We start from the raw sequence: 10,797 nt of genomic DNA on the forward strand, positions 1-10,797 counted from the left end.
TCTGGTGAATTCTCTCGCCCTCAGGCGCTTCTGACTGTACCCAGTGCATGTATCAACAAACAAACAAACAAACAAATAAATAAATAAATAAAACATGCCTCTATTAAAAAAAAAAAAGTAAGAGTGGCTAGAAAAGATATGGACAGCTCAAAGCAATACACCTCAATCACTAGAGTTCACAAGTATACACACCCAAAATATATCACTAAATCAGGTGCATTATATTTGTATATCAAAAAAAGTTGAATACCAAAAGTTATTGCTCTGTGACCACACAGCAAAGTTGACCTATCTGAAAGGATTTTGCAGAATCTAAAAGTTGAAGGATATAGACCATGGCTTAGAACCTTTTTAGAACCTATGTTCTATGTAAGTCTGCAGGATGCCAGGTATATACATTTCATATTCTATGATCTGCTAGAATCTCAGGTATCATTTCCATATTTTATGGATTAAGCAAGGCAGAAAAACACAAAGCAAAAAAAATCCTACATGTCAACGTTATAGATCTTTTTTAAGGGAACAGTATCAGTAATGTCTAATATTTGAGCTTTTCTTTTATATTCACTACAACAGAGATTTACAAGATTATATAATTTTCCTCACAACAATCCTAGGAGGTGGGTATAATTCCCATTTAACAGGTGAGAAAACTGTGGGACAAAAAGTCTCTAACTATCAAACGGCCAAGATAGGATTTAAAACTATGCCAAGTCTAACTCCAGAACCAAATCCTTAAACACTACACTACACTTGTCTCCCACTAAGAAATTCAAGACCCTATATAAATTAGTAACCATCAAAACAAAGGCAATTCCTATTACACTTCCTAGCTGTGGTTTCCTATAATTCCATTTATCACTAGACAATGAGAATATATGCATATCTAGCTTAGCATTCTCAACCTAGACCCATGTCTGGTCTTCTATGAATAAGATAGCATACCAACTTTTTGAGAAAGTACAATTAAGAGGTTAGGGAGTGAGAGGGAACACAGGGAGATAACACAGAATTTTACATATTCTCAAAGGGGGGAAATATTTTCAAAGAGGGAGAATGTATCAACATAAACCATTCCACAAAATTTAATATGATCAGAGATAATCTTAAAGCAACTTAACTACCTATTTCCACATAGACACACAGTTGAAAAGTATACACTTGGATGGATAAACCAGTTTGATTCAATTCCAAACATTGAGCATATCTGCCAAGATGAAATAAGCATGCTTATAAATTAATGAAATGGTTCCCAATCTATCCAAGATACGCGTGTACATGTGTACACACACACACACACACAAGCTATTACTATGTGTATAGTGGTGTATACTAGCCATCTGATCAAAACATTATTTGCAAACACAGATTAGAAAAAAAAACTCACGTAAAAAAATAAAATAAAATTTAAGATGTCATTGTGGGCAGTTAGGATATGGAGACAGAGTATTAGTAAAGTCAAAAAGAAACTAAAGAATAATGTGCTGTTTGAAGTTCACAAGAGGACCCATAAAGAAAAGTAATGGAAAACAGGAGAGACATTTTTATCAGGGCCTGTAGTAAATGGCTTTGTAGATCCTACTAACAAGTTTGGACTTTATCCTGCTGATAGTGAATGGAAGCTATAAAAGGTTTTTAAGCAAATGAGTAGAGTAATCAAATCTGCTTCATAAAGATAAACTAAGACCCAATGGAGGAGACTGAACGTAAGGTAGTAGAGAATACAGGCAGAAAAACTGCGGGAGCCAGTACAAATGCCTAGGCCTATACTAAAATTACAGTCTCTCTTACACGCAACATTTACACTTAACAAACTTAAAATTTTTTAAATGAAGTACCAGTCCAATGTCATTCTTCAACTTCTATCTAGAAGTTAGTCTAGAAACCATAAGCATAAGCCTTCTTTCCCAGTATCAGAGCAACAATTCATGTTTCATTTGTCTCCTGGCCTTTTATGTAAACTAAAGATATTTTAATCTAGACACTAAAATCTGTACTAAAGTACCATGTCTAAAATCCAATTTCTTGAGAATCCATTGCTGAATTTTTTTCTGATTAGTATCAAATTTGCAATTACCCAACTTCTGTCAAAGAAGATAGCATCTCAGTTACAAATTAATTTTACACCTGGCATTTGGTGACTTTCTCAGCCTTGAAGTCAATTCATGCCATTTAAAGCATTTTTATTTTTATTTTTTTTACAAGATAGTTATAAGGGAAAGTATTCAACTATCAGTAAACAGCTTTCTAGTCAAGAAATTCTTGAAAATAAATACAACCACTCAAATGACAAATCTGACTGGAGACTCCCCAGGCACCCGCTTCTCTAGAAGTTAAGTAGACATAAACTGTAGGACCGTTTGCCCCCTAAAACTTCAGACCACTAATTGAAGGGAAATCCCCAAATCGAGGACAAAGTGATGTAGTTTAACTTTTTTGAAAGAACCTAAGGTCAAAAGTATCCATTAAAAATAAGTACTTATGAAGCACAACAGATAAATCAAGCAAAAATTTATTCATTTCCCAATGGAATGGGAAAAATGGTAAATCAGAACATGTAAGACTTTCAAGATATAAGCCAAGACTATGCTTGAGGGACATATATTACACTACAAAAGAACTCAGAACTGAGTGAAACTAAGTGATTTAGACTAGTACTCAATTTCCTTATGTTAAAAGTGGAAAATACTACCTTGCAGGGTCATAAGACCCAAAAGAAAATGTTAAGTTTTATAAACTATACAGCATTATACAATCCGAATATATCACTCATTACGACTACTGAGAGTATGAGGACAGATTTACAAAACATCCATTAGATACCTAGCACAATTTCCGACACAAAGATCAATGCATACTTATTGAATAAGTATTTTACCTTAAAGTCATTGCAAAGAAAATGACAGAATGAATCAATAAAACTGACCTTGAAGTATTAGTCTTCTATGACAATTCCTACATCAATATTAAACATCTTTCCATTACTCCACAATGAATAGGCCCCCAAATATTTCAAAACTTCAAAGCCGATTAAGCCCATTCACGTGCAAGAAAAATTTCATCAGCATACCACCCAAAGAGATAAAGTACACTAAATACCAAATGTGAAAGGGATAAATTAAAAAATCATCTAGGACCAAAAAATAAATATACATAAATGCGAGACTAAGGGCAACACCACAGAAACAAAGGAAAATATATAACCCAGGAAAGAACTAGTAATTTATTTGGTTTAGGTGCAAGATAACTCTCTGTATAAGCTAATACAATATATGAAAAACCCACCAGTATTTTTCTCAGTAACTCTAATTATTATTTGACAACTAAAAAGCAAAACACCTACCATGGAAGTTTCTTTACTGTAAAAAGTTGTAAGTAAATCTCCTTCTATACATAAACACAAAATCACATGGTGGTTTAAAAAAAAAAAAAAAAAAAAAGACACCCCAGAGTGGCCCTGGGACTTTTTGCTGCAGTAATTGGGGGTGGGGGAGATTTGGAAGGGGGGTGTCAGAGAATGCTGTAGAAAGGGAAAAGGAAAAGCTTCATACCACTCATTGCACAGCATTTGGAAAGGATTACTGACTTCTCAGTTACCACAAAAAATTTTATGAGAGCCAGAAACTGGCAAGGAAGGAATATAACTGGAAACAAGAACAAGTGTGGAGCTAAGGTGGAAACAACCTAAGAACCATTCTTAGGCAAGCACTCAAGTTTCTTAAATCTGCAAGGAACACTAATAAAACTCAGATTTCAAATAAAAACAATTACCCAATGAATTCAACCTATGCAAAGGCCATTTTAATTAGTCCTTTTTTCACTCACTAATATTTATGTACTAAATTAACGAACATCAGGCCATCTCTTCCATAATATTTGCTTACAGTTTATTCCACTAGAGTACAAATGAAATAAGCAAATTAATAATACACAAATGCAAATGAGACATTAACACTTGCATATAGGTCTTTTTCAGTTTCCAGATTTATTACTAAAATTAACAACACAACTTTAATGATAAAGTAGAAAGAGCTCTGCCAAAAAACCAACTTCTCAGTCTATGTTTATGCCAACTTTACAGGTGAGACTGTTTTGTGACTGACCTATTCAACACTGAACTGAATGTAATCAAACACACTTGGCCAAAATCCACCAGGAACCCTTATTATACCATAATAAATTCTAAATTCAAGGTATTTAAAGCAAATTCCCAGTGCAGCCAATTGGCTTTTCAATACCCTTTTAATCTCAAAACACAAACTAAACTGGCATAAAGTTGATTGGTATGTGTGTATTTCCACTTGATTTTAAATACAACAATGACTATATGCACTGTGGTATCCTGAATTGAATCCTGGAACAGAAAATGGGCATTAATGGAAAAGCTGGTGGAATCAGAGTAAAAGTTGTACTTTAATACTGTTAATGCCCGAGTTCTAGACCATGGTTATATTAACATTAGGGGAAGCTGGCTAAAGATGTAGGTTAAGGCTCAGTTATACCTTACAAATATAAAATTTTTCAAAATACAATTATTGAAAGAAAAAAGCTACACTAAAGCTCTCTATAGAGCTTTTATTATTCCCAGCGATTTGAGTAATTAAAATAAGGTGAAGCACATTTGTAAGTGGAAAAAAATACCCATGAAATCACTTAAATTCTCTTTCATTTTCTAAGATGTACAGCTGACTCTCATTTTGTGAGATGCACATGACTGAAATTCATTTTTGAACTGGCAAAATTATGTCATTTTATAAGACAAACTTACTTAAGTCAGTCTTACCAATTTTACTCAGTAAAAATATTAAGCACAGGTATCAAACACACAAAGAAAAAAATGCTCCTAACTGATTCTCGTTCATGTTCATCTGGCTGGAAATATGATGTCAGTAGAAACTTGGTAGTTCAGAAGAGCTGAAGAGGCAGGAAAACAACTTTCCTACAAGTTCTGTGATTACAGTAAGAAAAGGTTGGAGACAATAACCTACTGCCTAGGCTGAGACTTACATATACAATGATATGAACAGATATATGTTTTTCACCCATAACTTCCTCCTTAAGTGAGCTGATACCCAAATCTGGTAAGATGTAATTGCAGAAGTTTTCTGTTCTAACTGAAAAGAGTAAATAGATAAACAGAAGCAATTTCCTTTGCAATTTTACTTATGCAGTGGCTTCCCCCCCCCCAAGATGAACAGTGAATTTGTTTTGGCATTGTGCATACCGTTAAAAACATAAATAAATAAAGGGGGGGCTATCAATCCACAAATACGTAAATTAATATTCACAATGTTATGCTTTTACATTTTTTATCTGTTTTAAAAATGTACACAAATCATAAAACCATACTTTTTAGACAAAACTATTCACATTCCCTTCCAGGGTAATTTGAAGCACTCAAAATGACACAATTTTAACAATATTATAGCTTAACTTTCAATGCCTAGACATAAATAATTTCCTACAGACCACTCCAAATATCAAACTTTTTATCTACAGTTAACTATACAAAATATCAACTCCTATATATCCACCTCAGGAAAAACATCAAACACGATTGATTGATTGAGGATTGAGGTTTCCATTACCTGAAGAAGTGACACATCTGTATGTTAAACTAACGCTATAGCAACGATTCAAATATGGAATTCACAGTTCTTAAAAACTACTTCTAAATCTGTACGAAGCCCTCATCTAACACTGGTCAGCTCCTCCCCTTGCCCCAGACTATATAAAACACTACAAAAAAAAGGATAACACTACATCCCATCAAACCAGCAATCATAGTAAAAGGAAAATACAGTTTTGCCAACCAATTCAACGGTAAGTATGGTACTAGTATTAGCATGCATGTAAATACAGTTTCTTACAAGTACTTTTGTTTCTAACACCGGTAGTCACATTCAGTTTCAAAAGCCAAAGTACTAACTGCGCCGATTTCAACGGTCGCTAATCAAATGTTTCACTGACTCCACTTAAAAAAACTTAACAGCAAATTTAAGTAGCAATCTGCAGAAACTACAACCCAACCACGTAGAAGGCCCACTAAAAAAGCACTTCAAGTCTTTACTCCTGAATACAAAAGGCTAATTCAAAGGGTAAAAAAAACTACATTTCTCTTTTTAACGATTTAACAAGATCTAGTGAATTCTGGCAAAAACAAAACAAAACAAAAAAAAAAAGCTCCAGCTCGAGGAAGACAAAACACTAGAAACACGGACTCCATGGCTGGGACTATCTATGGCCGACAGGCTGTGCTGGAAAACGTTGCAGCGTCGGGCGAAGGAGTTTCCCGCACTGATACGAATTGCTCCAACATCCATTTTGGAGTCCTCTCCCCCCACCCTCGCCGACTTCATTTTGTAGCGAACGCGGGCCGAGGTGCCGCAGTGACAATTGCGAGAGAGCCTGGGCCGGCCTCCCCGCACTCGGGCACGCGAAGGCGCCGGGCAGGGCGCCCAGGTGGCGCGGCCGCCGCGGCCGGGCGGGCGCGGGCCCCGCGGGCCTTTTGGGCGGGCGCGGGCCGGGATGGCGGGCGCCGGGCGCGGCGGGGGCGGCGCGCGCGCGGGACTTACCGCTCCGGCGGCGGCGGCGGCGGCTGGGGCCCCGGCTGCGACCGCCGACTCCTCCTCGTCGTCGCCCGGCGATGGCGGCCCTATCTTGCTGCAGGTAGCGGCCAGCAGCGCGAGCGGTGACGGCTGGGCGTCCTGGGCGAGGGGCGGGCCGGGGAGACAGGGGGGGTGGCGGTTAGGCCGGGCCGGGCTCGCACAGGAAGTGCGCCTCGCCGTCCCCGCCGCGCCCGCCCGCGCTCCCCGCCGCCTCCGCCTCCGCCTCCGCCTCCGCGGGCCCGGCTCGCGGCCTCCCTCGCGCGCGCAGCAGCTCCGCGGCCGCGGGCGGGCGGGCGCCGGCCTCCACCTTCCCCCGGAGCCCACCCCGGCGGCGCTCCCGCTCCCGCGCGCGCTCTCACACACACACACACACACACACACACACACACACACACACACACACACGCGCGCGCGCGCACACAAAAAGGCGGCGGGCGGGGGAGCGCGGGCGGGGTCGGAGCGTTGGCGCCTCGGGCGGGCAGCTCCCGGGGCGGGGGGAGGGGAGGCAGGCGCGGAGGGAGGGGAGAGTCGAGGGGAGGAGAAAGCGGCGTGAGGGGGAGCCGGGCCGGGGCTCAGCCGCGCCTCACCTGGGCCGCCGCCGCCGCCGCCGCCGCCGCGCCGTTTCCGTGCTGCTGCTGCTGCTGCTGCTGCTGCTGCTGCAGATACTCGCCGTGGCCGCCGCCGCTGCCGCCGCCGCCGCTGTCCACGTCCAAGGCAGCCATTTCCTCTTGTTTCACGGGCTTTTCGGGAGCTGCAGGCACAACGCGGGGGGGTGGGGGTGGGGAGGAAGGCGGGTGGAGGGGAGGGAGGGGGCCCGCGGGCCGCGGCGAAATTACTCGGGCAGCCCGGGCCGCGTCCCCTCCCCTCCCCCACCCGCCCCCCGGCGGCGGCGGCGGCGGCGGCGGCTCCCTCCTCCCCTCCTGCTGCTGCCCCCGCCCGCCGCGGCTGTAACCCTCCTCCTCCTCCTCTTTCCCTCCTCCTCCTCCCCGCGCTGCCCCTGCCCCCTCTCCTCTCCTCTCCTCCCCTTTCCCTTCGCGCCGCTCGCTCTCACTCGCGCTCGCTCCTCTCGCACCGTCAGTCACTCACACGCGCCCGCCCGCCGCCCGCGCCCGCACGCTGGGGGATGCGCTCCCGGCGGGCCGGGCCGCCCGCCCCGGGGCCTGGCGGGGACGAGGCGCAGCTGGGGCTTGGGGGGCGGACGGCGGCGGGCGGGGAGGGCGGGGAGGCGGGGGGGAGTGCGGCTTTCTGCCTCTCACAGACACTCGGCCCACAGGCCGGGCCGGGGCCGGCGGCGGCGGCCCGGGGCTGGCTGTTGGCGGCGGCGGCGGCAGCGAGGGTTGCTCTCTCTCGGCTTTACGTACCGGTCATAGTGTGTTTAGGGCACCTCAGGCGGGGCTCCCTGCCGCCTTACACATGGTGAGGAGCGAAGGCGGCGGCGGCGGGAGAGGATGCGGGAAGCGGCGGCGGACACGGCCGGAGCGGTCCGGGGATTTTTTTTCCTATTTTGATTGACTGTGCGGGAAACACAAAAGGTGGAGCCTCCAGCCCAAAAGGGGGGAAGAGGGTGACAGCCCGCCCGGAAGTCCCGCCCCTCTTCTCCGTGATCATTCGCCGCCAAGTTCTCGGGCGGCGGTGCTCATTGGCCCGGACGGCCGTCCGTCGCTCGGCCCGGCGGCGCGCTTCCTGTTTGCCCCCGGTGGAAGAGCTGAGACAATGAGCGGCCGAGGCGGCGTAGGTTCCCGAGAGCGGCGGCGCCTCGCCGGTTACCCCGCTGTGCCCGCCTCGCTCGCCGGCTGCCGATGCCAGGCCCGAGGCGCAGGCCTCTTCCGCCTCGCGGGCGCCCGGAGCTGGCCCCGCCGAGCTGTAGGGGAGCCGAGCTGGGGAGGAGACCTGTGCCGGCGGCCCCGGCTCCGCTGGACGGTTCCTCCATCCCGGCCGCAGCCTCCACCGGATCTCCCCAGGGCCCTGCGCGCTCGGAGCCGCAGCTTCCCGGCGCTGCCTGGAGGCCGTCGCCGCTCAGCCCCGGGCTGCTGCTGCGGCCGCTGCTGCTACTGTGTGAACCAGACCCGCCCCGCGAGCCCGGGGGGAGGGAGCTGTATTGGGGGAGACACCCCCTCCGAGGCTGGAGGAGGATTTTCTCACACACATTTCAACCCTTAGATGCACAGCCTGAGCCATCTCCTTCCCATCCCCCGTGGCCTCAGGTTTCCTGTCTGTCTCCCACTTGCACGTACGCTGGAGGCAGGTATTCAAAACAAGAAAGAAATCCCAATTCACCTCTTACAGGAGGAGAGTTCACTCAGGCCATTAGCACCCGAACAGAGAAGATATATATATGAGAAAGGAGCAGAAACCTTTTTTTAAAAAAACATCCAGTTAATAATTCTGCAGCACAAACCATATTCCTTGCTTCTTTAATAGTCTTGGTAACAAATAAAAACAAAAACCTGCCAACATTTTTTTAATAGGGGATATCAGCGAAGTATTTTTTTCCTATTGGAACATTTTTAGTTCTATTTTAATATCTCGCTGGGTTGGGTTAACATCATTCTTTGGCATCTTTGATAGCTGCTGTCATTCTGGGAGGAAAAAATGCTGGGTTTTTATGTGTTTATGCCAAGTAAGAGACATCTCTGCCTATTACCTTTAGTTCTAATTGCCAAGAAAAAATTAGATCCAAAGAAGTGGAAACTCTGACCATAGTACCTACCTTTTTTATTAGGAATCTGATTAAGACAAGAATCATTATCCCCACTATTGTGATTATTTTGATAAATTTGTGCGGGAGGATAGAGCTGTAAAGTGCAAGTACACGTGAACTGGATTTTGCGGAGCTAACTAAAAATTTATACGTTTGTGAGATTTGAGTTTGCATCTCAGTCTTGTGCACTGTTCCCATGCTCATAGCATCAAAAGCACTGTATGGTTACTTGGGGCTTAAGTATACAAACGATAGAATTCCCATTAAAATGACCTAAAAGCCACAGGTATGCAAGAACAAATCTGAAATTTTGAATCCAAGAACAGGATTAATAGACTTTTTAGTATCATATTTGAAAGAATAGCTTTAAAGGGTAAATAGTATAAACAGTTCTATTTCACACTTAAATTTTACAGGAAAATTAAATTGTAGGATGAGTTGATTTAAAAAAAAAAATAGGGTGAAGAGTACAAATGCTAAAGTAGGTGGGATGAAGGGAAGTCACAGTGTGGTCATGGATAAGTGGGATAGGTGGTAGTTCCCTCCACAGAAGAGATTTTCCAGCAATGGGAAAGGGTTTTATGGGTCTAAGCACATTATCACCATGTCCAGTGTACAAAGTCTTAGTCCAACCCACAGAGAGAGCAAAGTACTCAGCCACAGGAATTAATTTCATTTCCTCATTGATACCGATTGACAAAACAGATCCATAGATCATTCCAACGAGGTACAAAAACACTCCATCGAATCTTGCGAAATGAGAACCTAATCAGTCAGCTTTTGATGCCACACTTGAGATACACATATCAAAAATGTCTTTAATACACCACTAGATTCAGAGAACCCATATGTAAGAGAATTATTGTCACAGAACATTTAAGGAGGCAAGACTAAAGATCATCTCTGGTGAGAACACCATTTCTTAGCTATTCCAGTACTGTCGGCAAATCTTGACATGTTTGTGGGTTTTTTTTTTTTCTATTTTTTGTTTGTTTTCTTTTTTAATTGAGCTAATGCTGATCTACAACATTGTATTTGATGTAGAGTAATAGGCTTACATGTTAAAAGTTACCTATTTTCTCAGCAAAATACAGTCTCTCAGTCCTACCAACTGCTCCATTACATAGGAATCCAGAGCACTTGCTTAAGAGGAAGAGAAACACAGTGGTTGATATTATTTATACTTTCTCCTTTCCAAAGATGATTTGAGGAAGCTCTACTGACCACTGTTTACTTCACAGTAGATCTGGATGTCACTTTATTCTCCTTTATCCTCAATTTACTCACTATTTTTTTTTTAATTTTATATGTGTCCATCACTTTTAATTTTTTGGAAACTTCATGATGAACTTTCAATCTCCTGAAAGACTTCTATGTTCCCACTGGCCACTCTTTTGCCTATCTCCAACCCCTTTTTTCTCTACAAAGAGAAGAGGCCATTAAATAATGCTTAGATCACATCTGCAGGTGCCAAGGCATTCTGTACTG

General features: G+C 44.1%; 1 protein-coding gene across 2 annotated transcripts in view; it reads right to left on the reverse strand.

Annotated features, from left to right (window-relative positions):
- Positions 1-8,166, reverse strand: part of SP3 (Sp3 transcription factor) — a 48,692-nt gene extending 40,526 nt beyond the window's left edge. Inside the window, exons 1-3 of one of the 2 annotated variants that reach the window (XM_037523561.2) lie at positions 7,970-8,166; positions 7,205-7,359; positions 6,576-6,707 (exon numbers count right to left, since the gene is read on the reverse strand). In XM_037523561.2, the coding sequence (XP_037379458.1) occupies positions 6,576-6,707; positions 7,205-7,359; positions 7,970-7,976 (294 nt within the window). In that variant the 5' untranslated portion in view covers positions 7,977-8,166. Of the gene's footprint in view, positions 1-6,221; positions 6,353-6,575; positions 6,708-7,204; positions 7,360-7,969 lie in introns of those variants that run through there. The other variant, XM_037523560.2, reaches the window with a different exon arrangement.
- Between the last annotated feature and the right edge of the window lie 2,631 nt (positions 8,167-10,797).

This window comes from Talpa occidentalis, unplaced genomic scaffold (genome assembly GCF_014898055.3).
Source record: "Talpa occidentalis isolate TD23 unplaced genomic scaffold, MPIMG_talOcc4v2.1 talOcc4.3, whole genome shotgun sequence".
Taxonomy (NCBI): Eukaryota; Metazoa; Chordata; class Mammalia; order Eulipotyphla; family Talpidae; genus Talpa; species Talpa occidentalis.